This window comes from Oryzias melastigma, linkage group LG13 (genome assembly GCF_002922805.2).
Source record: "Oryzias melastigma strain HK-1 linkage group LG13, ASM292280v2, whole genome shotgun sequence".
NCBI lineage: Eukaryota > Metazoa > Chordata > Actinopteri > Beloniformes > Adrianichthyidae > Oryzias > Oryzias melastigma.
In genome coordinates, this window is record NC_050524.1 from 8,516,411 (window position 1) to 8,544,289 (window position 27,879).

At 37.6% G+C, this 27,879-nt stretch overlaps 4 protein-coding genes across 6 annotated transcripts in view; all 4 read right to left on the minus strand.

The window, feature by feature from the left end:
- Positions 1 to 625: 625 nt before the first annotated feature.
- zgc:110333 (uncharacterized protein LOC550497 homolog) lies at positions 626 to 2,258 on the minus strand. The gene has a single exon (XM_024277363.2). It carries the CDS (start codon positions 2,131 to 2,133, stop codon positions 1,258 to 1,260), a length of 876 nt encoding a protein of 291 aa, XP_024133131.1. The 5' UTR covers positions 2,134 to 2,258; the 3' UTR covers positions 626 to 1,257.
- A 2,227-nt stretch (positions 2,259 to 4,485) lies between these two features.
- LOC112149400 (claudin-17-like) lies at positions 4,486 to 5,085 on the minus strand. Its single transcript, XM_024277057.1, has one exon. The coding sequence runs from the start codon at positions 5,083 to 5,085 to the stop codon at positions 4,486 to 4,488; it is 600 nt and encodes a 199-aa protein (XP_024132825.1).
- Positions 5,086 to 7,348: 2,263 nt separating this feature from the next.
- On the minus strand, positions 7,349 to 10,698 carry LOC112149895 (claudin-8-like). The gene has a single exon (XM_036214660.1). It carries the CDS (start codon positions 8,797 to 8,799, stop codon positions 8,119 to 8,121), a length of 681 nt encoding a protein of 226 aa, XP_036070553.1. The 5' UTR covers positions 8,800 to 10,698; the 3' UTR covers positions 7,349 to 8,118.
- Positions 10,699 to 12,580: 1,882 nt separating this feature from the next.
- The window catches only part of LOC112149543 (TIAM Rac1 associated GEF 1), a 58,680-nt gene continuing 43,381 nt past the window's right edge, over positions 12,581 to 27,879 (minus strand). For 2 of the 3 annotated variants that reach the window (XM_024277302.2, XM_024277303.2), the window contains exons 16-27: positions 25,402 to 25,587; positions 22,260 to 22,328; positions 21,833 to 21,958; positions 21,633 to 21,741; positions 17,675 to 17,854; positions 17,483 to 17,601; positions 17,297 to 17,405; positions 17,060 to 17,118; positions 16,878 to 16,983; positions 16,698 to 16,788; positions 16,411 to 16,583; positions 12,581 to 14,192 (exon numbers count right to left, since the gene is read on the minus strand). In XM_024277302.2, coding sequence (XP_024133070.1) covers positions 13,669 to 14,192; positions 16,411 to 16,583; positions 16,698 to 16,788; positions 16,878 to 16,983; positions 17,060 to 17,118; positions 17,297 to 17,405; positions 17,483 to 17,601; positions 17,675 to 17,854; positions 21,633 to 21,741; positions 21,833 to 21,958; positions 22,260 to 22,328; positions 25,402 to 25,587 — 1,851 coding nt within the window. In that variant the 3' untranslated portion in view covers positions 12,581 to 13,668. The remainder of the gene's footprint in view (positions 14,193 to 16,410; positions 16,584 to 16,697; positions 16,789 to 16,877; positions 16,984 to 17,059; positions 17,119 to 17,296; positions 17,406 to 17,482; positions 17,602 to 17,674; positions 17,855 to 21,632; positions 21,742 to 21,832; positions 21,959 to 22,259; positions 22,329 to 25,401; positions 25,588 to 27,879) is intronic. The other variant, XM_024277304.2, reaches the window with a different exon arrangement.

The following is a 27,879-nucleotide window of genomic DNA, read 5'->3' on the forward strand; positions in this document are numbered from 1 at the left end:
ATGACAAATTATAAGAGCCTTGATAAACTAATTTAACCCTTCCGCTCTCTTTGGGGTCCAGTTGACTCCAACCACATATTGATATGTGATTTCCTCCATGACAAAGGTGGACAGGATTTTATGTCTGTCATGGACATTAGTGAAACTCAAAAATCAAAGATAAAAAAAAAGTTCAGCGCACTGTCTTGGGGGGTCCAGATGACCCCACTTTTAATGTAAACAAACTAAGGAGAGCGGAAGGGTTAAAGTGATTATTTTATTCAATTAAAAACTGAAACAGGTCAGTGCCGACCCTAAAACAAGAATAAGATTGCAAAAACTTACCAAATCATCCAACGTATCCTGAATAATACTATATGTCTCATAAAAAATGAAACTACAAAGATTTTTTTTTTGTGGATTTTATCAAAAGGTTTATAAAAAATGCACAACACTTCCACAAAAGTTGACCTAATTTTGTCAATAATTTAAAGTAGTGGGTTTTACAGGGTTAAATAATCACTGATACTGTGTGTTTCTCCTAAAGGAGATAATAACATTTTTTTCATCCAGGCCCTTATAGGCCTTAGATTTGAAACAAGCAGCTGCACCTTCAGCTTGATTGAAATCTATACTGGTTTTAGACTTGTTTGGTGGGTGGAGCTATGAATCTGGTTTGACCAGTTTAGGCACATTTCTATTGACAACAGTCCAAAGAACATACCAACCCTTTGAGTGTCTCTTCACGGTAAAACAAGATGGGGAAACTTTGTGACTAAGCGAAACTTTAGTAAATATTTTACAATACATAAAAGCAAAAAACATATAACAAAAACTCTTTAACCCATTTCTTTATTTACATTTATTGAAATCTTGCCAGCCAACACGCATGGCCAAATCTAAAGTAAGAAAAACAAAATCATTTAATTTACAAAGAATTTAGTGCACTACATGTCACAGAAAAAAGTCAGTACTTTGTGCAAAGTAATTGCAAACCGTTTTTGTTTTAGACAATAGTCAAAACAGGAATGGGTATTAAACGTATGGGGGTAAAAGGTGACGCACAGGTTTTCATGATTCAGACATAAAGTCTATCATTACTGTCAAAGAATTTCCATCTGTACTTCACTTTAAGTAACACCTAAAATGAAAAAAAATGTTTTAACTCACACCCTAATCCTCTAAACCCCACATCTCTGTATGGAGAGGTTAGGCTCATTTTCCATTTAACAAGCAAACTCAATCGATTTTGAAGCAAAGTCCCCAATGAGTTTGTTACTAACGCGCACTGTAAACCACAGACCCTGGAGGTGCAGAATAAGCTGGTTGGTAGCTGTATTGTGGCTGGTAGGTGTACGGCTGGTATGTGTATGGAGGCTGGTAAACGCTTCCCTCGTTGTAAATCACACGTTCCTCTTCTATCTGGGTCTTGGGAGCATGGCGGCACAGCAGGATCACTCCCGCGGTGAAGAGCAAAGCCGAGGTCACCCAACCGATGTAAAGGGCCTCCCCCAGCTCTCTGCGCTGGGCATCGATCAGCAGGGGGTTGTAGAAGTCTTGGATGATGACATGGCCGGTCCAGGACACGGGGATTAGGGTGGTGGCGCAGCCCAAGAGGAAGAGACTGCCTCCTGCCACGAGAACCACGTGCTTGGTGCGAGCGCGGTGGTCCACCAGTTTGGTACATTTCATCCCCACTGCTGAGACGATGAGGGCCAGGGTGGTCACAGCTACCGAGGCGCACATCAGACCTCTGGCAGCCTGGAGGTCGGCGGGCAGATACAGCAGGGAGTCGTACACTTTGCACTGCATCCTGATATTAGCTTGTCTGTAGCAGTTCATCCACAAGCCTTCCCAGCGGGTCTCCATCACAATGATGTTCTCCTGAATGAAGGCTGTTACCTTCCACATAGGCAAACCCGTCACGGCAGCTACTCCAATAAGGCCGACAAACCCGATGATGAGGGCCACCACCTCACAGCAGATGGCACTTCGGCGCTTTCTCTTCTCAATCTTTCTCTTTTCCTCATCCACGGAGTCCGGGGGGCCTTCTGTATACGGCTGATACGGCTGGTACTGCTTCTCATCGTAGTAGCTCGCCGGGTAAGTCAGAGGTGGCTTGGTGTAGCCGCTGTAGGGAGTGTAGACGCTCATTGCTGCTGAGGCCAAAGACGCACTCTTTGGCTGTCCTCCTACAGGGCAGGAAGCAAAACTGAAGAGAAGGGCAAGTTATGCAGCCTATACACCCAAAATAACAGCAATGCTGTCCTACTGGTTAAACTTCTTCACATCCGAGAGATAACTGGGTAGGACCAAAGAGTGCTGTTTGTTTAAAGTGCACATGAAACTTCTACTTCAACCAATCACCTGAGAGGCTTTCTGATAAACAACTTAATCCCTTTCAATCGATGCAAATGAAGCACTAAGATTGGTTTCTAATCATCTAACTATACTTTTTTTAAAAACAGGATTAAATCATTTTTTAAGCTTCACTTTGGGTTACACTGAAAAACAGTTTCACAGTAATCTTAGTTATAAATAGTTCAAATTTTAAAAATACTTAAGAGTTTAAGAGTTTTAACGGACAGACTTTTAATTTTTTTGTGAATAAAAGCTTCCCATAATGAGTGATGGTTGGTGTGCTTTTGTCTCACAGACTGAAAGCTGATACGATGATCAGGCGTCTATTTGTAAAGTGAGTCCAGAAGAAGGTGTTGAGTACAGAAACTCAATGAGATCCAGTTTCATTATAACACACACCAGCAGGTCTCAGTGTTCCTGTTACACTGAAGAATTTCTCACTTTAATAATGTAAAAAACACAAACTAAACCTTTATACACAAGATTTTTCCTGTTCAAAAAATAAACTGGGATATGCTTAAAGTGTGTAAAGTTAGTTGAATGTTTTGATGAATTTATGAGGAAAATAATGACAGACAAGGAAATAAAAGCATTTTTTTATTGAAGATTCTAATTTTGACTCATTTAAACATTTGATTGTAAGAAACATGTTCAAAAGCTGTCGATATCAGTCTTTTTAAAGCAGGAATAACAAAATAGGACTAAACATAACTAATTAAGTATCTGATTAGTTGTTTCATGTTTATACATGAATGTCCATAATTACTGAAAACAAAGAATTTAATACGTTGGAACCCCTTTTGTCGTTGGTGACTTTTTTCTGGTTTCAACAAAAAAGAATATAAATGAGCAGAAAAAATGCACAATATATGATTAAGAAAGACAAATATTTGCATAACAGGAAGGATTTTTCAGTGAGGGTATTACAAGGTGTTAAAATGATAATTAAAGCAGTTGATCATCTTTGATCTATAGTCTGACTGAAGCAAAATGACCTGCAGTACTCTTTCTTTAGACTGTGGGTGGGTAAACAATGACACAGGGGCCAAATGTGGCTTGTTAAACCATTTAATCTGTCCCGCCAAACTGGAATGAATGATTTTGATTATCTTTATTAATGTTTTATTTTCTTTGTAGTTCAGGTGTTTCCCCATAGATGGCGCACTACAAATAAATTCACCGTTTTTCAGGTGCAGGAAGTTATTCTGCATTCATGTAGTGTTTGAAGATTAATTGTTTTCTTATATTCATGTGTGATTTCCAAGTGGGACAGTCATTTTTCTGACTATTCCAACACCACATCATTTCCCTGAGTTTGAGTTTTAGCGAAAATGGCTAAAATAAGAATAAAAACCACAATTTTGAAAAAAAAAAAAAAAAATCAAAATGTTTCCTTTTAAAGTCATTTCCAATCAAGAGGCATGTTTCTGTAATATTTTTGTGTTTTACGAGGTGAATTGTTAGTAAGTAAGTAAGTAAGTAAGTAAGTAAGTAAGTTTTATTTATATAGCACCTTTCACCGACAACAGTCACAAGGTGCTTCACAAGTTAAAAGCATAAAAACAAATACTTCAAAAGATAAAAAAACAAAAGACAAAGCTTTCTCGATTAAAAACATAAAAGATGAAAGCCTCACAAGCTAAGAAACATAAAAGACAGGAGCAAGTACCACATAAAACAATCATTTCAAGCCCAATTAAAAATAGACTCAGTTAAAATGCTGAGCAAAATAAAAGGTTTTAAGTTGGCTTTTAAAAGAGTGAACAGAGTCCAGGGAACGGAGGGAGAGAGGGAGCTTATTCCAGAGTCTTGGAGCAACAGCCTGGAAAGGATTGCCAAAGCAAACCACAAATCTGCTCCTGGTGTGGCTTTTTTTTTGACAGATTTTAGAACAATTTTTTGGCCTACAAGTAAGAAAGTCTTTTGCTGAGAGATGACTTTATATTGTGGAAGGGGTTAAAAGTCTTTCATCAGGCAAAGCGAAGTATTTAGTTAGTATATTGATGCTTAATGTGAAATAGAAGTAAATCAACTTTTTTTCCATTGTTGTCAGAGCTAGCTGGTGTCCTTGTTGATTGTTTACTTTACTTTTCGTGGACTTCCTTTCCCTCCAGAAGATTGTCTTCAGCAAAGCGTTCTTAATATTTAACGTCCCTTCCTCTGATCAAGAGAATGACTCTGAAGAAGAACGGAATTGCTCCATCTGATCAGGAGGATTGCTCCAGCGAGGAACAGGAACGCTGAAGAGGCCCAGCCGATGTAGATAGCTGAGCCCCTCTCCCATTTCTGAGAATCCACTCCATTGTCGGACCCATTGATAGAGTGTCTCCCCCAGCTGACAGGGATAAGCAGGGTTAAAACAGAAACCCAAAACAAGATTCCTCCAACAGCCAGAATGACGTTCTTGTTCTTCTCAGTGTCACAAAAGGAAAAGGTCTCGTGAAACAACGAACCTGTGATGATCAAAGCAACAACAATCACACCAATGGAGAAGCACATCAGCCATCTGCTCGCCTTCAGCTCTGGAGTAAGATCATGGTCCAAGTCATACGGCTTGCAATCCACCTGGAGCTCAGAATATTTGTGGCAGGTTATCCACAATCCTTCCCACAGTTCCTCTGTGACATCAGGACTGTCACTGGGAAAAACAAAAACTTTCCATGTGGACAAACCAGTTACTGCTATGGCCCCAATCAGGCCAATGATGCCCAAGTGCATCGGAAGAATGTCCCAGCGGGAAGGCATGGCTGTGATGGTTGCTCTGTCTTCTTACATCTAAACCAAATTCTCTGGAGTCGGTTCTTTTTAGAAACTGCGATGGGCTTTCTTGACACGCAATGCCACCCAGTTAGCTTGAACTGATAAAGCTTGCATGTGGCCTATTGTCCAAACAAAAAGAAAGACTTTGTTTGTTTTTTCCTTATCTAAAAAACATGATCTGAAAGCAAACCCAACTTCTTCAGTGCATCAACATCTTCCCTCAATGTAGATGACTACAGTGGACGAAAACAGTGTCCTGTCCGTTCCCGACTTTGTAGGTTTGTCCACTTAAAAAAAAGACAATCTGTCATCTTAACGGTAGGTTCCTTGGAACAGTAAGAGATAGAAAAACACAAAGAAAATTAAGAAATCAACTTTAAAGAATTTATATCCTAAGCTCTGTTTGTCCGTAAAACACTTTCCACATTATACCGCCATGTCTTCATCATTCTGTTTTATTTACAGAGGAGAAAATAAGTATTTGATTCCTTGCTGATCATGTAGTTTTGTCCAATTTAAAATAAAATGACCGTCTATCATCTTAATGGTAGGTTCATTTGAACAGTGAGAGATAGAATATTACAAAGAAAATCGTAAAATCTGCTTTTAAGAATACTTATATATATATATATATATATATATTAATATTTCATTGGGGGAAATATCTTTTTAGGAATTCTGATCCACTCTTCTTTACATAAATCAGTCAGATTTGTTGGCTGTTTCTTGGCAACTCTGAGCTTCAAGTTTCTATAGTATTGATGGCTGGGTCACTTTATGATCTTGATATGCTTCTTCAGCCAGTCCTTGCCTTGGTTGCCCTCGCTGATTGTTTTGGGCCATAATGCTGTTGGAGACCCGTCCATGATCCATTTTAGGCCTTGTGGCAGAGGGAAGGAGGTTCTCACTCAGAATTTGAAGGTACAGGGCTCCACCCATCGACATGGTGAAGTAGCCCTGTGCCGAAAAACAACCCAAAAGCATAATATTTCCACCTCCATGCTTGACAAAGAAGTGACTGGTGTCTTTTCTACAGGTGATTAGTTCAAACAGGTGTCTTCGGTTGTGTCCTAATTCCACTCCTAATCACTATATAGTGCAGGGGTGGCCAACCCTGGTCCTCAGGAGCCTCAACCCTGCCTGTTTTCTAGTTCTCCCTGACCAGCTTCCTGCTGATTAGTTGACGTAAATGATTCCACATCCTGATTGACTGAACACACCTGATTTCAATTGTCAGCATCAATCAGTCCAGGGAGAGCTGGAAAACAGGCAGGGTTGAGGCTCTTGAGGACCAGGGTTGGCCACCCCTGATATAGTGCATTCACTATATTTAGTGCTGTCCGAATCTACTAATTCCAAAATCGAGTGCACTGGAAATTTCCCAGAAGTCTTTGCAAAAAACTAGCCTATATCGATGGTCTCTAGATTAGCGGATATAGACCACATTGCGGTCGAACAATTTCGAACAAAAAAAATGTGTTTAAATGTAATATTTGAATAAACCAACCACATTTTCACCGTCAGAACACAGTAAAGTCATGAATAAATGTTGTGAAATGTTCTTATTTATTCTTTTTTTCCCCTTCGTGAAATGGGTGACGTCATATCCGGTGTTTAGAAAAACTTGTCCGAAATACCTTTAAAATCCAGGGCACTATATATTCCTGCACTATATAGTTTTGTAGTAGTTGGGGATTACGGGGGGAATTCAGACGAAGCCATAAATTCAGTTGACAGATTGCTTGGCTGAGTCTACAAGGTCTGTATGAACCAGAACTCCTAATGGTTACAAGGGGTTCAAATACTTAGAAAATAAATGTGTAGAAATTCTTGAAAATTGATTTTTGTGTGTTTTTTTTTTTTTCACTCACCGTTTAAATGAGCCTACTATTATACTTAAAGGTGTGCAAATCTACAAAATCAGCAAGGGATCAAATACTTGGAAATTTTGGCCACCACAGTGTGGATTACTCAGCTTTAAGAACAATCTGGTTTTAATCACAGATGATTATTACAAATTTGAAGCATGCCCATTACAAAGAGTTGGTACAGAAACAACTGGACCCAAAAACAATCAGTTTCCCAAAGAAATACATTAACGCTATGAGGATTTTTTTTACGTTCACAGAAAATGATAAAGAAAGGGTGTCATGAAATGGAAGCTATAACCCAAATTACAAGAGACACTTAAGGTTGTGGCAGGAATTTAAATGTTTAATAAATACATGTAGATATGATCAATGGAAGAAACCAGCGAAATATGACAATGTAAACAATCTTACAAGGTTGGAAACCAGACACTCAGAAACACAGAGGAAAATTAGCATAAATGATGACAGCTGTGGATGATTAACAAGTGGAATCTGGTGGGACTGTGATAGCAGGAACACACCAAGCACCACAAAAAAAGAAAAAACAACTTAAAAGAAATACAATCCTCACAAAGGGAAGACAGTCATCATCTCTGTGGACAAACTGCACACAAATGTACAACTTTACAGTGAAAATGATCTCAAACTTTAACTTCTCTTTTTTCTTTTGATGACAATCAAAACACAAATCACCATCTTACTTCACAAAGTAAAGGGAATTTTTTTTCTGATTTATTTTGTATTTTCAACAATTCCTGTTCCTTTTCCCCTTTTGTCACTGTAGCAGGTGTGCGGTTTGCACACACGTGCATTCTTACATATTTGTGTCTGTAAAAGTGGTATATCAGGATGGAAGAGCTTTAGCTTTCATTATGGGATAAATGAGTGTCTCATTATAAGGGATGTTACATAAGAATCAGGCATAAATTAAAATACAATGAAACGAAAACATAACTTCCTGAGTGAATACATGTCCATCATTGTTTGCTTGATTTCATCATCTATTAGATCTCACAAAAATGGTTTGAGTGTTAACGGATTACAAAAGACAAAATGAAAGAAAGTGTTGTTTCTGGAGGGATTTAAAGTTAAATTCTTCTGTTTTGAACCCTAAATGTTTCAGACTTACTGCAGAGCAGCACCATCATTAGACATATTCTTGAACACTGGATGTTATCCTTGCTAGTGAGATGCTCCTCTTCTCTTGGACATCCCTCCCCTCTGGAAGGTCATCTTCATAGTAGTACTCCTCTTCCTGTGTTGTCCGTTTGCTGCATCGGATCAGGAGGATGACTCCAGTGATCAGCAGGAGCAGTGAAGTGGCCCACCCGATGTAGATGGCTGACCCGAGCTCCCGTCTCTGACCGTCCCCCATTGTGGGATTGTAGAAGTCACTGATGATGGAGTGGCTCACCCAGCACACAGGGATGAGTGTGGTCAAACAAGAAACCAAATACAAACTTCCTCCAATGGCCAGCACGATGTTCTTTTTCTTAATACTGTCACGGCAGCAAGAGGTCTCTTTCAGCCCGCAAGTCATGACGATTATGGCAAAAATAACCAGCGCTATGGAGAGGCACATCAGCCCCCGGCCTGCCTGCAGCTCCCCGGGGAGAATCAGCAGCGAGTCGTAGGCCTTGCACTGCATTCTGAAGTTGGCGTGTCTGTAGCAAGTCATCCACAATCCTTCCTGGAGTTCCTCCATGACGATGAGATTGGCACCAATGAAAGCAGAAACCTTCCATGTGGGTAAAGCGGTGATTGCTATGGTCCCAACCAGGCTAACGACACCCAGAACCAACGCTAAGATTTCCACTTTGACCTTCATGGTTGGAAGAAGTGACAGCTCGCCTTACTCCTTACATCTAAAGAAAAGCTTTCACTGTGGCTACAGTAAAAACTGAAGATTGTCCGATAGAACTAACATGCAAGTTATGCCATCAAGCTGGTTTGGAGACACAAAACCTGCAAGCTCTCCATGACAAAAAAAACAAGGAAAACTTTCTGGTTTTTCCTCATCTAAAAATGAAAGTGATGTCGTACAGTTGTCAACATATGTCTGCTTGTTTGTCAAGTACTCACATTCACTTGTATTTAAGTTATTTCTGTAATAAAGTAACTCGAACGGAGATAGGCAACTACAGGGGTTGCATTTCTGCACGTTTTCCAATATATCCTTCCCTGGCATGTTCTGATTGGCTGGACTCACCTGAACCAGGTAATCAGTCATAAGGAGGGCTTGGAAATCTATAAATCATGCAGACACAGCGTCCTTTGAGGCCTGGAGCTGCCTATATCCCCGAATTAGGAGAACCCAGAGCGAGCAAATTTTGTCACCTTGAAGTCCCACTTCAATGTAAATTGTCTTTTTAACGTGTTTTTGTGGTATTTTTCTGATGACGGAGGACAAAGAAATTTAAGCTTTTGGTAAAAATTTAGATGAGGTGCTGCAAAACACTCCATATAATGTTAATAAAGATAGTTAATATATTTTTTAAGCAGTTTATTAATATGGCCTTTGTAAACAATGGTCTCACTTTAGATGGCAATGAATCTTAGTAAGTATGTTAATAAACCTTATTTGGCTTATTGTGCTAGAAAACAACTTTTTTTTTTAAATGTATTATTATTTTGGCTAAAAACTGTTTCAACATAAATGAAGGACACCTGGAAATGCTTTGAAAATAGATCAAGGATGATCGGAGTGAACTTAAAAAAATTTACATACCTCCTCTGAGTTTTCATTATTACATTCTTGAAGTAACAGAATTTTTAAAAGAGCATAAAGTTACAGAATCCGACCACATAAAGCTTGACCACATTCCCATTTTTAAAGCAGTCCTTTAATTTGTTTCAACGTTATTTTAGAACAAAAGAGAAACAAATGTGAAATCTAACCTCCTAAGTCTGAAAGAGGATGAATTTGATCTTAATTTACTGCCGTGAAAATGTCATGTTAAAGTAGATCAACCATTTTGAGGAATTACACGAAATACACCATATTTGGTCAGGGAAGGGGAGGGCCCAAACTAACGCCGGCTGTTTTCTGAGAATCATGATAGACCAGAAATAAAAGAAAAACAGAGAGAGAGAGAGATAGGCAGGGATATTTGTCTAGGGAGGTCATAAAACAGGAACAGAAACTGAAAAACCAGTCGAGCTGGTTTGCGTCTGAAACCATTGTCCCTGTTCCCAGCCGCTGTGAAAGTAAACAGATGCGCTCACGAAAACCACCCTACAGAGGAGTGGCTTAATTAAAAAAAAAAAAAAAAAGCATTTGTTACTAACATTTATTCGCAAAAATCATAATAATTAACCTTAATATGGTTTGATACAAGTAAATAAAGTAATTTAAAAGTGGAATGAAATGTTCTGGGATTTATATGTATAAAAAAAGAGAAGTATGCCACCTGCTGTACATAAATGCAACTACTCATTTCCACTCCCTAAGTGTATTTTAATTTCAGTGTGTTTCCATTTACTAAATAAATGTTTTTTTTTCACTATCATCGTGACTTGCTGTACAGTCAAAGACACCATGGCAAATGTTTGCTTCTGTCATAGCAATTTCTCAAAGACATTAGCGGCATTAAATCCTTCATGATGGACCTAAAACCAGTTTAATGATGAGTGCAATGGCTGACAGGAACCATGTGGGGTTATAATACAAGTGTGGAAATGAAACTGACAGACTGTGATGATTCAGCTGTCAGTACGCTGCTATCCATGCCTACTGTTCCAAGTGGACAACTGCTATAATAGGGAGTAGAAAATTTAGTTTCCTCAGTCAAAACAAAAGACTATTAAGTTTAACAAGTAACCAATATTAATAAATAATATTTTCCACATTTTTAATTATATATTTTTATTTAATCCAATTTTTTCTGTAAAAATAATATTAAAAAATGCTTTTTTTTACTTGTTTAAAAATTAAAAGAAGATAGTCACTACTTTCATTTGTTTAGGTCGTTTATTTTCAAAATAAGAGCACATAAAACGTTAATTTTCACAAAAATCTTGGAGGAGAAAATAAAGAAATAACTGCAAAAGTCATTTTTGTGGAAGCAACATTGCAGATATAGGTTTTCTGATGTTTCAGTTCATACTAATTCCCTCTAATTTTCCTTTTGGGTGGCCAATTAGTTATGCACAATTATTGTTCTTTCCTCTAATAATGATAATAATACATTTTGTTAATATGGGGCCTTTCTGGACACTCAAGGTCGCCTTACAGGTAAAAACTAAACATAATACATAGTTTAAAAATGACAGTCATAAAACTTATAAAATGTAGTGAAGTTCCGTTAAATTAGGGTGGATATGCCTGTCTGAAGAGGGGGTTTTTGAGATTTTTGGCAACCTGAGGGAGTCCATGTTCCGTAGATCAGAAGGAAGGGAGTTCCAGAGGCGCCCCATGGAGATGAGGCGACTGGTGGGTACAACCAGCTGAAGGGAGGAGGATATGGATAACATGGATAAGGTCACAGGTATGGAGGTGCGAGGTTGTGGAGGGCTTTGAACATCAGAGTAAGGAGTTTATAGTTGATCCGTTGAGGCATTGGCAGCCAGTGGAGCTGCTGCAGGACAGGTGTGATGTGAAAAGTGTTAGTTGGGTGTTTGAGGCAGAGTTTTGAAGCAGTTGAAGTTTACGTAGCTTTGTAGGGGAGCCCAGATTAAAGGGAGTTGTAATAGTCCAGACAGGAGGTGATGAGACTGTGCACTAGAACAGCTGTGGAGTGTAGGGAGGGACGGAGATGGTGAATGGAGGCGGAAGTAAGCGTGATGTCATTAACGTGGGCAGTAAATGAAAGAGTGCTATCAAGGATGACACCCAGAGTCTTAACCTGTGAGGAAGGGAGGATGGAGCTTTTATCAAAGGACACTGAGAAGTTATTGAGCTTATTTAAGGTGGTCTTGGTTCCTACAATGAGAAGTTCAGTTTTATTACTATTTAGTTTAAGGAAATTTACAGTGAACCAGGATTTTATTTCTAGGAGGCAACTGGAGAGGGAGGCAGGAGGGAGAGTGGCATTAGGCTTGAATGAGAAGTAGAGCTGGGTGTCATCCGCATAGCAGCGGAAATGAACGTGTTTAACAGAAGATTTGACCAAGGGGGAGAAGATAGATGATGAAAACCAGGGGCCCCAGGACAGAGCCTTGGGGCACACCTGCTGTGACTGGCACTGTTGGAGAAGTGAAGGATTTTAACTGAATGAATTGAGTGCGGTCAGAGAGGTATGACTGGAACCAGTTGAAGGGTAAGTTAGAGGTGCTGAGATTTGAAAGTTTTTCCAGAAGTATGGGAGGGGAGATGGTATCAAAGGCCGCAGTCAGATCAAACAGGAGGAGGATGGAAACTAAACCAGAGTCTCCGACGAGAAGGAGGTCATTGGTAATCTTAAGGAGGGCTGTTTCTGTACTGGGAAGTTGACGCTAATGCACTTTCAATGTCTCTCCCATTTGAGCCTCTTTGCAAAGGAGACTTTTCTTCAGTAAAATACTTGGCCAATCATTAATTAAATGTTCTTGTTCATTTTTGTTTACATTTTTAGCATATAGCACAAAGCAACAATCCACAATTATTTGTTTCTTTTTGTTTGGGGTTGCCCTTTTTTTTGTTATTTTCCTTTTTTGTTGTCTTTGCTGTTAGAAAAAAAACATTTGATTATCTGCTCGGTTCATTCTCAAGATTATTTTTGCCAAAACATTGACTTTGCTGTCCAAAAAACATCAAACCAATCAAATAAATCAATGACAACACATACAAAAATATCGTAAGTAGGAAACAACTGTATTTATTATGATATGAATTCATTTCATATATATATTTACACAGTAACAAAAAAAGCCATTTAGTAGCGCAATAACTTGTTTACAAGTATAACATCTTCCATGATTTAGGTATTCCAAGTCTTTTCCCCTGATTGTTTAAGCAAATTTTGACTTTTTTTGTGAAAAAAAAAACTACATACCAGTTTGTAGCCATGATTATTTACACATAAATAAATAAAACCCACTGTCTTTTTAATGCAACAAAAACAAGCAGCTGTTTTTGAGACTCTTGTGACGTGTGATTTCTCTACAGAGAAGCGTTGTGTGGGTGTATGTGCGTGGCGACACCAAACAGGAAATATGTACAGCTGTAAATGACTTCACAGTAAAAGTAAAAACAAGGAGCAACTCAAACAAATTCAAGTAAAACAGGATCCTGTTCATTTAAAACAACTAAAAATCCATTTTACAACATCGCTTGAAAAAGTAACAGGATAAATAACTATTTTTGAAGTCTGTAAAACAGTGAAAACCACCATCCAAGAAAGAGTCAAAATGTACAAGTAGCCTAAATGACAAGACTTGAATCTGAAATTCATTAATCTATGTCTTTAAGGACAAATAATATAAAGCCCTTAGCTATGAGAAGATCTCACTAACATTATTGTTTTTACAATGATCAGATTTGGCAACAGCAGGTAAAACTATAAAACGCTGCCCGAATGTGCAAACAATGCCAATCAGAGCGCATGATTACGTGATTGTACCATCAGTTCATCTTTCAAAGCCTAATTCATGAAACATCTGATTTGATTCCTTATTGCTTTACAAACCATCTTCCCTGTAGAAACAGCAACAGTAAGGTAAAGATTATTCTACTAGCTGTGCAATATAAATCAATGCAAATGGAGGATCTTTATGCGGATCAGTCTTGAGATGAGCCTGATGGCTCCCGTCTTACCCAAACCTCATCCTTCTGATCCTCCGTGTCATCAGTAGCGTCACCTTCCTCCATGTCAGACAGCTTCTCATCATCATCGTGCGTGTCGCTGAGAGACGGCGACTTCAAGCTCTCGCTCTCCACTTCTTCAGCCCCTTCCAAGGACAGAGCTTTCATTGGGGCTTCCAGATCTTCAGACTGAGCTTTGGGAGCCTGGCAAAACTCTTCGTCCTCGTCGCTCAGGATGTCGGTCTCTTTCATGTCCTCCTGGTCTTCGTACTCCTCCAGGTCGAACTGCTCCTCCACCCAGCGGTCTGTGTCCCCCTCCTCAGACTGCTGCTGCTGCTCGTCTGATGATTCGGTTTTCTGCTGCAGCTTTCTAGAGTTAGATTCTGGTGGTGACGTGAGGTCATTCTGGTCGGGGTCCCCGTCGAAGACGATGTCGGTGTCTATGGTGAAGCGATTGCGGACCAACTTCCGTCTGCCCAGTGTCCTGGTAGGGGCAGATGCTGATAAAAATAAAACATACATTTTAGATGTTACCTATTTTTCTATAAAAAAGACAGAATACTTTTATTTTTGAAGACCTTTTTAAATTTCACATTAAGACAGTTGCAGATAAAGTTTTATCAAATGAGGAAATGGAACCACTGACAGTGCAAATCGAGCTCATCTTGTGTGGTTCCACTAAAGGTATCCCTTGAAGTTCACTGATGGAAATGGTGATTTAACATGGTTTTGTGGCATTTCTCTGATGATGGGGACATTTATAAAGAAAATTAAGCTAAAAATAGTATTTCTGAGTATGAATCAATATTTATTCAGTGAAAAAAAGAGCTTGTATGTCATGTAGAAAATACTCAACTCTCAACACAACTCTGAGGTGAATTTCTAATGCAGCTCTGCAAAAACTGTGTGAGAAAAGTTTTTGTACTTTGGGTAAAAACGGCACAATCATATTTAAAAGATCACTGGGAACGGTTTGAAAACAAATCAGAAAAATTATTGAAGTGAGACCTCCTTTAGGCACAGCTTTGCCCAATCTTGTAGCTGTTCTAAAAGCCTCCTAACCTAACTAATGGGACAGTGTGGACAGAAACAAAAAAGATAAAATATGATATAAGATTAAACTTCTTTTGGGCATAAAAATTTTAAGGTGATAGCCAATAGGAAGCCAAACTTCTGAAACCAGCCTCCAGTGGTCATTTTGTGAAACTGCATCCCTGAGGATCTAGCCGAGGCCTGGGGTGTGGGGGCATGCTTGAATACAACAAAATATGTAATATTAATAATAACACCAGTGGAACATCCAACTCTGGTAACATCCTCTGTCAATTAATGTCAAGAATATTATGCAAACAGGCTGAGTGTGCGGGAATCTCCTGTTGCAATAAATCCATATTATAAATAGGACTCCTGGTAGCCTATTGTTGTATTTATTCATTTTTCCGTCTGTACTTTCAATCCTGAATTCATCCCTTATTCACTTGCAAAAAAACATCTCACACACAACTTTTCTAGCCAGACGACTTTTATCGCCCAAGTGACTGAAATGCAACCGAGAGAATCCTGTCGTCTTCAAAGCCAAAAAGATTTTTCAGAATAAAAGCTCATTTAAACGTAGTCATTTTCTTTCCTTGACCAAACTTCACACCTCAAGTGAGCCAAGGTGAAGCTGTGAGATTCAGGTTAGATTTTTCAAAATAATAAAATCTTTAGACTCCCCATTATCCATCTGTTTACATGCTTTGCTGCTAGCGTACAGACCCTCACAGCCCTAAGCTAACATTATCATTGTATTGGAGCTATCCAGCCATACAGTTTTGAACCAAATGCCAGCTAAGATGAGAAAAATGGAGACGTATTCGTCTACGAGTGGATGCATCAGAATGGAGAGGAGCATTTAGCTTTTCGCCTGCCATTTCTAGCATCTACATCACCACTACAAGCCTTTTGAAACAGCATTTTTGGATTTACAGCAAATTGGATAAAAAAAAGTAAGAAATGCAATTTTAAGCTTAAAGTTCTTTACATATATCCTCCAATAAAAAATAACTTTTATCAGAATTAGTCTTTAAATTAGGGAAAGAATTTAGAGGGCGAAGTTCTAAACTTAAAAACTGTAGCGTGACCTTGAAAAGCATGACTTCTAAATCCACATGCGAAGGCTTGTTGGATTTTCTGCTTTCATACAGCAGGCGGGACGCAGCGTATTAACCGCCTGGGCCGGTGACAAGCATGACTCACAATGAGATTGTGCCCTACAGGGGACTCAGCAATAAGTGTCCATAACCAAAATTGCAGCTGAGGAAAATTCAACAGTAAAATTACTTGCAAGATAGTCTCCATCTTGCCGGCTGCAGCCGTGAGCTCTAAAGCAGGCTTATGCATGATCTTCATAATGCAATAATGCTCTTTAAAGGTTACTAAGTGAACGTTTGGGGCAAAATACATTCACAGCAGAAAAGACCACAAACACTGTTGGAGAAACACAGGGGGAGGAGTCGAGTGTCTCTATCCGTCTATTGATGCTGCTGATATAAATAAGTATAAAGGAAAAGTTGTTTTTTGTAAACACCATTTACCGAAAAAATGAATGCCACTTATGCATTTCTGTTGGATTTTTTTAAATGAATAAGCAAAATATTTGATAGGAATTATGTCAGCAAGTGAGGAAGTGGGGCACTTGATGCTGCAGACTGAATGCAGCCACAGATTGGCAATTACCGGCTCTATTTATGGCTGGACGGGCTCCCTTCAGGGCACACAGCCGCTTCCCTCCAAATGGCACATACTGCTGGCTGAGAGGTAAGCTCTCTGTTTTTAGGAGCTGTCGGCGATGCTTCTCCCTCAAGATGGAATGCACCGTCTTCAGAAAGTCCTTTCTGCTCTCTGGAGAGCTGAGGGAGACAGAACCATGAATTACAACGTTTTTTTTTTTCTATTGTGGCGGGACATCATCAGTGAAAAAAATGCTTTAAACTGCAGTAAAATGAAGCCTACGGTCTCCTCACCTACAGCACAGCTGAAATATCCTTTCTGGCCTTCCCTCCGATTCTGATTTTGTGTGAACGATCTCACACACAGCGGAACTCTCGCCATCTGCTGGACAAACACAAATTATTTTTAAGGAGGAACAGCAGGCGCACTTAGTACAATCCAGACTCATTAGTGGGGGAAGAAAAAATGTAAACCTGTGTTTCCTATTGATCTGACTTGGAGAGCCTCTGTTGGGATCATGTGACGAAACCGGAAGGGATCTTTGTCCTCTGAGGACACTGATAACCGATGGGAGCCACCCTTAAAAATGCAGAAAAAAAAATGTCAATACTTTTTCATATTTAGCAAAAAAATATGTTAATTTCCTAAAACCAACCATTTTCTTCTTCTGTTTAGATCCATCTTTGCATATGAAGACCACTGCAGTTTTGAACACTGAAAAATACAAAAATCTTTGGTGTCTTGGTAAATCAGCACATGCATTGTGCAGAATATGATAGAAATGAATCCACAACTATCTGTTCATGTCAGCAGGATTACTTTTAACATCAGATTTTTTTCATACATAAATAGACTTGATAAGTGGCGACAGAATGAATCCCTGATTTCATACCAAACGTGGTCAGCTGTGGTTCTTTCTTCCATTTTCCTAAGGATACAGGTGGGTTGATCCAGGTCACGGTGCTGTGGAGCAGCAGGTCGCCCATCGACAGATCAGCAACCTGGCATTAAGATAAAAAAAAAATCATCAGTGACCTTTTGTGAGACATCAGAACAAGCCGTGTTTGTTCAACTCCACCTCTTTTTTCTCGCCGCTCTGCTCGGTGATGAGCTGGTCAAACACCGACCCAAACTCTTCGTGGATCTTCTGCATCTCGTTGATGTGACTGGCGACCTTGTTCATGGCTTTCATAGCAACTAAAGTAAAAGTAGAAGGCAGAGTTAGAGATAAACTGTCATGACTGAATGCGTTCAGAGGAAACCGTCTTACCATCCAGATGGTAGTGTTCTTCACTGTCTGGGTCTGTGAGTGAGTAGAGCTCCCTCAGCAGGAGGGGGTACTTCAGCACCCTCTGTATGGGTTTGATTAGGTAGGATTCGAGGGTGGAGGAGTGCTGCTGCTTCGGGTTCCGCTCATCAAGGAAAGCCTTAAAGTTGGCGTCACTTTTTGCTGCAAGAAAGGGAGAGAAAAAATGTTAAAATGGAACTGATTTATTTAATATGTTTTCAAAGAAGTACAGTTGGCAACTTTTGTTTAGATCAGTGGTCTGCTGCCTGAGACTCCGGAGCCACATGTGGTTAAATAAAATTAAATGTTTTTTTTATTTTAAAAAGTAACTTTTTTTTTTTTTAAATTCAGATTTTATTCAACTCATTTGCACAAAGTTGATGCACAGTATGAATCACTTCACCAGGCTCCTGACTACATTACCCATAATGCTCCATCACCTGCTGTGGCTTAACCAAAGTCGAAAAATGCAAGAGATTTTTGAGTGGTGTCTACCACTGTTAGAGCTCCAGCCAGAATCTAACTTTGGGAGCACCCAATTGTATTAATATTTCTATTAATGAGCGAAATGCAAGGATTTAGTTTAGTTCTAATTTAATTTTTGTTTTTAGATTTACATATTTATACAAGAAAAAATAGATATGCAAACTAAAGCATATATTTTTAATTACTGTTGACATTACACCATCTGCTGCTACATTGAGATGATCCTATATGACAGGAAGCCTTTTATTTTGAAAGGGAGTCATAGGAACCTCTGTCAAAACAAGTTCATAATTAGAAAAAAATGTGTGTCTTTATGGTCAGGTTTTATTTAAGTAAAAAGAAAAGTTGATTAACATTCATCATAATTGTATTATTATTGTAAATGCAAAGGTCAATTCTCCAGTGTCATTATTTTTTTTAGATTTTTTTTCCTTAAATTACTAATTTTTCTGTCATTTTCAAGCATGTTTTTAGGAACTTCGTGTGTTTTTATTTTCCATTTTATTATATAAACTACAGTTGAAAATAAAGTAAAACTACTTTACTTTATCACACATTGTCATATTTTCATAAAAATTGAAAAAAGTGATGGTGTAACGTTTAATAGCGAAAGTGTTCTAGGGTTAAGGGTGAATGTAAGACTTTGTAGCTCCTAGCAGGTTGTGGTCGAACAGATATCGACTCGAATAGCTCTTTGAATGTTGAAGGTTGCATATCTGATTTAGACATTTGTGTTTATTAGATTCTGCTTGCGAGTCTTTCACTTCCATTTAGAAATGACTAGAGAACATGGTTAGTGTAACTTTTCTTTGTCTTTGTCAGTGCTAGTGTGTTACATAAGTTCAGGAAATGACAAGTCAGGAGCAAAAATGCATACAAATATTTGGCAACTACTTACTAAATATTTATATCTTACAATTCTAAAAAAAAAGTAAAATCTAAAGCACTAAAGTTGAACTCCAATCATTGTGTTTTTTAAACTGATTCTTCAGTACACAGAAACACTTGAATTACACAACCACTTGTGTGATTTTTGTGTACTCTTTTAACCACTTTGATTTCTACAAAAGTGTCCAATCACCCTTTAAAAGTGCTAAAAGTTCTTTAAATAATGCCCGCAGTACTGATAAGGAGCTGACTCACCAAATGCAAGTGTGGCAAACGAAAGTACCGACAGAAGACTTCTAAAGGAGTGGGTGTTCAAGCTACAGAACAAACTGTTTATCGCTGCTCATTACATTTACATACAAAGCTTTTAACCCCAACAGCCTGCAGCTGCACTGTATGGTGGACAACAGTCTAGAACTAACAGCTCTGAATAAAAGATGTATAGGTACTTATGAAACGTTGCAGATGGTTGATGGGTAATACATCCTCTTCTTTGGTTACTACACAAAAAAAATAGAAATTGTGTTTCATAAACACCTACAGCTGCCAACACTAAAAGCCTGTTTTGATGCTGCGAATAAATGCTGTGATGTCGTCTTTTATCCGTTTGTATATTAGGTGTTTGTATTTTAATATGGCCAGATGAAATCTAGTCTAATTCAGGCTTTTTCTAACTATGTGTTATCATGTGTTTTTTTGAAATTGCATTTTCCTCTTTTAAATAAACTATTACTATTAAAAACTGTAAGTGAAACAGCACCAGGCGCTTCTACTGACTGCAGAAAACCTTTTCCTCGTCACCACAGAAACTGGTGATTAGGGATGGGTAGTGTTAAGATTTTATTGATACTACTCCTCTTATCAATACCGCTTATCGGTTCGATATTCTTATTAACTATATACATTAAAAGCTTTTATTTTAGAACAAATTAAAACACAATATTTTAATTTAATGTAACATGCAACATTGAAATGTAGACTAAATCAAATGGCCTCCTCACTTTAAAGATTAATAACAGTGGAAATAAAATGCACAGTAATGTATATTAATACATTTTTCATTGTATGTTGGATCGTTTAGTATTATTGAGGCAGAATAATATGATAAGATGATTTTTTTTGTGTTGTGGATTAATTTTATCATGTCGTGACTAATTGCAGTATATTGTGTTGCAAATTTAAACTGTTGTGAATAAGGAAATTGGTTAAAAAAAATAAATAAATAACTCAACGTGTTTACCTGTGCAGAAAATGAAAAAAAAAAAAAAAAAAAAGGTCTCGGCATGTATCTGAATTTAAAAATGCAGAGCAGAAGACATTTTTCCATGCAGGAGTGTTTGCGTGCCTGTTTGTGTGTTGTGGAGGGTCTGCGTTCTCTTCATCTGCGCCCCCTTATAGGAAATTCACAAAACTCTTTCAGATTTAAAAGCTTCACATAAGTCAGTCCTCCAGGATTTCGTAATGTTGCGATCGCAACTATTAGTGCTAATTCAAGCAAAGCCCAAACCTGCACCACAGATTGTGTGTACCGCACACCGCTACAAAAATGCCAGTTTTGGTACTCCATCCCTACTGGTCACCCTTTCTAAAATCACAAATAAAATGTAAATAAAAAGAGATGTGGAGTGACCACATTCCAGTTTCTTCTGTCCTTTCAATCTTACTTTGTAATAGTAAATGACGTTTACTTGTATAGCACTTTTTTTTTACCTTGTTTCAACTTAAAACAAGCACTTTTAAGGCCCAAAGTGCTTTGCAATCACAGTCCTATTCACTCATGCACACACACAGTGACACAACATCTAATGTGTCATTGTAACCAAACCATGCAGAAACACATTGGTGTAATGTGTGGACCTTGGTTGAAAACTACAGTTTGTCACATGACCTAAAGAGAGGGGAGCAGTTTTCTAACTAGTGACTGAAGAATGTGCTTTGTGTCTAAAGATTCTCAGGTTTGTTTGTCATTCTTATTAATTCTTTGACTGTATATAAAAATTGGACTGATTGATTTCAAACAGGAAGTACATGTTGGCTCCAAGAAACCAAAATCCCATAGACTTCTATTGAGAAATAAACTGCTATTACTCAGTCAATCTATTTGTCAGACTAACCATTCCTACACTGATGCTTTTTTTTAACATGTTCTTGCTAATCCTATTTTTTTAATGATATATTTGCTGTAATGTATGATAGTCAACCTATAAACTGGTCAATCAGATTCATGTGGCAGGGGTGTGGACTTCCAAAAAGCTCACTCCTGATTGGCAAAAGTCATAGAAACAATGACTACAACCGATTTGGACCAATCACTGCTTCCCAATGTCACCTGGCTCTAACATGGCATTTAATATTCTTGAAAATGGTCACACTCACTCAGTCCAGTTCATATACAGTGAACGAATCTTTCCCATTCTGGAAAAGGCCGTGGTTTTATGTGATGACGTGTTGACCGGAGATCTCAAAAGTAATTTTAAATCAACCATATGAGTCATGAATTAAGAAAAGAAAGTCAATTTTAATAAAGTTTTCACAATTCCAGAAGAAAACATTTCCAGTTACTCACCCTTCACAAGAACCTTTGGCACCTTGGTGTGGCTGGCACAGAAAGCACTGTAGATCTTAAAGCGGTCTGCATAGTAAAGGAAAGAGCCTCCCAAGGAAAAGAGTATTTTCTGTCATTAAAAACAAAAAAAGGGATCGTTTAAAGATCATTTTCTAATAAGGTACTGATTAATAATATTGCTTCACAAAGAGAAAATGAACCTTAAATTGATCCACTCTTTCCAGCTTCTCCAGATCTGGAACCAGTCTGGTTCCATCTTCCAGAGTCTTGAGGAACTCAACCTGGAACTCCACCATTTCTGGCAAATTCCCAAACAGAACATCCAGCTGTGGAGAAAAGGGAGCTTTCAGCTTTTTCACTTTAATGCATGTTCAATTATTTTAAAAAGGTTAATTTAAGCAAACGTACAGGAAAAATCTTTAGATACAATAAGCATAAATGAATCAAATTAGTGAAAGTGCATGCAAAAACCTCTCTCCAAGCCTTTCCCCTTTTTATTAGTTATGTCTTTTGTTTCGAACAGCAACACTTGAGGTGATTATGTAACCAACTTTTAGAAAAAAATGTTTTAGCGCTGGAACTGCAAGGCCATCAACGCTTTAAAGATGCACAGACGAATTTACATACCTCATCCTGGGTGAGAAAAGTCTCTTTCTGCAGTGGGGTTAAATATCTTCCAATGAGGCAATTGAGATCCTGCAAAGTGAAAACAAATTAGCTTTAATTATATTTTTGAATACATATGCAGAAATATATTTTATATGGAAAGAGAAAAGTAGAAAAGAGGATTAAGAGCAGGAATAGTTGATGAAAGTGAAGTAGAACACCCATCAGGGGAATTGCTATCTATGGATGATTTTCCAAAACTGTACTGATCAACAAAAACACTTTTTATGAAAAACCAAAGGCTAACACATCACTAACATTAAGAACATCCTTACAGGCATGAGCCCACTTTTAGCGCAACATGTATTTTTATTCTCAAAAATGTCAGACTTTTTGTGAATCATAACCATCTTTTTTCTGAATTTATTGACAATGCAAAACATATTTGAAACGTAAAATAAATAAGTCCATGGATCTTTAAGGTCTTTAAATTCTGATAAACTATCAATTATTAGTGTAATTTCAAAACATTTCTGAAATAACACTAAGCATGCAAGCTTAAACCATAAAAGTTGCACAAATATTTCTGCATAATGTGTTACAAGCATTAATAACACTAATAACTTCATTTAATCAACATTTTTCCCAGCTAACTCTGAATAACAGATAAAGCGGAATAGAAAGCCTTTATTTTCAGAAAGACAAAAAAAAAAAAAAAAGAAAAAGAAAAATGTCCTGGAAGGTAAAATTCCTCCAAGCATACATAAATTTAAATTTGGTAGGGCCACATTAAAAAAAAGAGCTAAACATTTTAATCAGCTAGAAAAATATGGTCATGTCATTAATCAAATGATGACATACAACAAAATATCTTTTTATGGTTTATAAATGAGGCTAGTACACTCTAATCTAAATGTAGATCACTATGTTTTTGCTTGTGTTCCTGCTTAAGGCATACATGTTAGTCCTTTATTTCAAACAATAAAAATTAAAAACGTAGTTCGAAATGGAGTAGGAAGACTTTTTAATCCTACCCCCTAACAATATATCTTTAGTTTAATCTTCATTATAAACTATATTAAAAATGGGGATTAAATACCCTTTTTTCCCTCAGACATCTGTCCATATAATCATACACACACAAAGATGTACATGTATACAAATATACCAGCTTTACCATTCACAATAATAAACAATACACTAAAAGAGTATCTCATATAAACTATCACTTTCATAGACAACAACCTGTATAACTAAATTAGATGGATCATCCCTCTTCCTTACTATATTTACTGCAAACTATTATGTTTTTGCTTAAAGTGGTTTATGCTGTTATTCATTCGTAGCTCATCATTCTGACTGTTCCATAGCTTCACTCCATATATTGTTATACAAAAGCTCTTTTTTGTTGTGCATGCTTTGAGTTTAGAGATCTTAGGTTTAGAATATGTTTCACTTTGGCCATGACTAAAATACATTTTGATATTTTTGTTTGTACAAAACTACGGTAATATGCTGCTTCCAGGAAATCTTTTCATCTATTGTCACACCCAGTATTTTTGATATGATTCACTGTTTCTAATGTCACTCTTGCTATTCTTATCTTAATTTGAATTTTTAAATCATTTTTACCAAAAAACATTATTGTAGATTTGTTTCCAAAAAAAGTGATAACTTGTTTGTATCAAATGAGTCCTTTAGACTATACATTCCTCTGGTCACTCTGGCCAGGAGTTCGTGGATGTCTCTGTCAAAAAACAGGATGTTTGTATCATCTGCAAATAATATAATGTGATGTTTTGACAATATCACTGATGTAAAGATTAAACATGCGAACTAGCATTTGTTAAAACGTGTAAAAACACAATTCTTTTAGTGTAAGCAAGTTTAATTTAGCTGGAAATGCATTTAAGTTAAAAAGTATTTTATTTTGAAGGATCATCAAGATAATTGCTTTGTCTCTTGGTGGTATAATTGACAGATATTTCATTTTATTTGATTTCATTCATCAAAACACTATAGGGTGAAACAAAGCTCTGCTGCACCATGTAATCAACCTGTCCATGCATAGATGGAACATACAGCAATTAAAAAAAAAAAAAAAAAAATTATTAGCATCGTTTTGAGCCATTCAGAAATTGCCCAATGAACAAATGTGGTCCCTCGATGCACAAAATGGATCTGGTTGACCACTTTACAATTCTGCCCACAAACTATTAATGCTGTTTTCTTTTCAGCCATTCTTTTCCTGTTTGTCCTACTCAGAATGCGCGGCACTACTGCCTCCCCCTGAGTTCACTCTGTCGGTAAACTGCACCACAACTCACAGGCTGCAATATCGATCATACAGGAGTGTATTTATTTCAAGCGAGAGTTGAGATGAGCTTTCACTCAAAAAAAAACAAACCATCGGATAACTCCAGTCTACATTGAGAAGCTCAAAACACACAAGCTGTCAATAATGTCTTTTTCTGAACCGTTAAAAAAATGTTCTGCTTCGTAGAGCTCTCAGTCAAGGTTTATTGTGGGGTATACTGCCAGTAAGGATGTAACAATACATTATTTAATCAGTTTATATTACTACAATCCAAACAGACTGATCTGTCCAAGGCAAATTGTTAATGAAATAAGCTTATACTATTATCCAAATACCATTTGGACTGTAGATTTTTTCTACTATATCATAAAAAAATATGATTACTGTGGACAACACACGTGTGATAGCAGCAAAAATGATCAATAATCACTTTGAATCTAGCAAGAAATACAAAGAATCTGGAAAACTTCACCTGATCTGTTCAAAATGAACTAATACAGACTATGAATCATATCTGTAAAACGCAAGTTATGATGTGAATCAAATCGTTAAAATAAATGGTTACACCCCTATTAGCCAGTAATTTGTAATAAATAATGCTTAACAAAAATAGCCAAACAGCAGCAGGACACTGATGGGATTTTTCATTTTGAAATGAGGCAAACATTTTAATCATCTCTCACTAGGTTTATACACCACAGAGAGAAAAAAAATGGGAAGAAATCCAAAAATATAGCACACTTTTATCCCCAGAAACAAATAAATCATGAGCAGATAAGATAGCCACAGTAAGATGAGAACAGCACAAACACTGAAAACGATAAGATATCAAAGCTTTGTACTGACTTTGACGTATGTGCGCTCCGTCTCCACGAGTTCACAGATGACTTTGCGGAGCTTGTCGGCGTCCGACAGCTGCCGGAGAGTAGCCGTGGGTGGAAAAGGTGAGTCCGGGCTGGGCGACGAGGACACACAATCCAGGGGATTCATATCATGGAGGCTGCGACAGAAGGCAGCGACCTGCTCCGTACTCTGAAAAATAAAGTCCCAGAAGGAAATAAAAATGTTGATCTTAAAAATGTGAGCAGAGACAGCCCCTTAAATGCTATAGCACAAGCACCACCTTCTACTTACAGACGTGCACAAATTCATGACTGTGCAGAGAGTGAGCCTGGAAAGAGGCAGCTCTAAAAAAAAATATCATTTGCACTAATTTGCTCTATTTTCAGACTATCATAACTATGGCTTCCCGCCCTCTCTTTTCCACTGACATCCCAGCCTTCCCTGCTGGGGATTTTTTTTTTTTTTTCGTTTTTCTTGCTGATGGATCCGTGGTGTAATGAATCCCCTCTTCCACGCCATCAAAATATACACACAACAGTGTCTGTCCACATAGAGCTAGTATGGGTTTCCATGGTGACCAACCCTGATGTGCATTAGACTATTATTTGGACGAAAATAGACCCCTCTCAACAAAAGCCTCCATGGCCGAGCAAATGGGTTTACTTTGTTTTTCCAACAAGTGCTGACTTAATCAGCTGAAAAATAAATATTAAATTCCAACCTTAAAATTGAACACGGCAAAAAACGATCTGTGTGCTGCTGGATGACAGCCTTTTTATTAAAGTGCACAGAACAAACATTAATGAAAAGGTTATTTATTGCAACTGTGGGCACACAAACACAAAAAAACAATTTTAGATTGATATCACAGCACATATTTCAAGTAAACTAAGATGTCTCAGATTAAACATGTATGACTTGGACTTGGAAAATGGTATTTCATTTCTACTGAGAAACTAAATAAATCCGACGTCTGCAAGCACTTAAGATCCATTCTGTTGGTTTTAACATGTTCTTGTGGCATTTTTCTCATCTCTATGAAATTAGGACTAAAATTATCTTTAAATTGTTGTGAATCAGGAGCAGAACGATTGGTTACATAAACGTCTTTACTAAGGCTGGATGGCTCCAATATTCCTCGCCATTTTTTTTACACTGACAAAGTTAGGTTGAGAGGGGTTGTACGCTAGCAGGAGAGTGTAAACAAATGGATGATGGGAAGTGTGGGTAGGTTTACTCCCCAACAACAGTCAAAAGGCAAAGTTCTAATGAACTCCTGCCGCTCTGCAGAAACTATGACTTAAAAACAACACAGGTTTAGAAGTGAACAGTCCGACTTGACTGAGATTTACAGCCCAGTAACAAAAACTTGCTGCAAATATAAAAATATTTATTAACCCTGATTTTGTCATTTTGTTACATTTTTAATCCATTAGACACACAGGAAAAATTTAGCCACAGATAGAAAAAAATATTGCTTTATAATTATCCTTTATCAACTTTGCTGAATATATTTGTCTCACTTACACATCCATTTATTTGAATATATATAGATAAAAAGCAAATACATAATGAGAAAGCTTGTAATCTAGAAAAATAAATAAATAAATAATTATATTCTGGAAGCTAGTCGCAGTCACTGCTGTGCACATGTGGTTAAACTGTTTGAAACCACGACCACCTCACAGGAAGTTTGATCTCTTCCTCTATGAAGGAAGCCACCAATAAACACTTTCAATAACACTTGCTTTTAATGTTAAACTTTCACATGCATAGAATTGTATTTGTTCATTTGGAAATAACTAGAAAGCTGCAAAAACTGAATCTTAAAGTCAATAAACCCCTGTTTTAAGAACAATTGAATATTTTATCAATAAAGCTTTTAAGTAGCTAAATAATCTGAGTTTGAGAAAACATGTTTTTGTAATAATTTTCTTAAGAGGACTTTTTTTTACTTAATTAAAGAAAATTAGCCAATTTCATTGAATATATTACAGTTTTGCACCCAGTTTCTGTATTTTTCGATCAAATCACAGTATTTCTGCAGCTTAAACTAAATTTTTTGATGCACGAGCAAATAAATGCGAGGAAAATACACTATTTCTGTTGATTTAGTAATGATCGCATGAGATTAAGGAGAACAGTCACAGCTCAGTAACAGTCATCACACACTTGGAGAATTCACACCCTCACAGGTCTGAGTGCATGGAGAGTCATGACATGATGGAGAGGAGAGAGCACCAGAGAAACCAGGCAGGCATCCTCATTTCATAGTATGAATCACTAAATACAACTAAGATGGAACAGTAAAGACCACACTATGATCTGAAGCGGACAGACGTGAGTGAGGGTGAGATCTACGGAGATTGTCCTCCTGCATGCAGCGTTTAATTTCCTTATTATTTCATGTGGCACTCAACCAGTTACAGGGCAACTCTGCGCCACAACAATGAGTCACAGCTTCCTGTCTTCAGCAGCAGG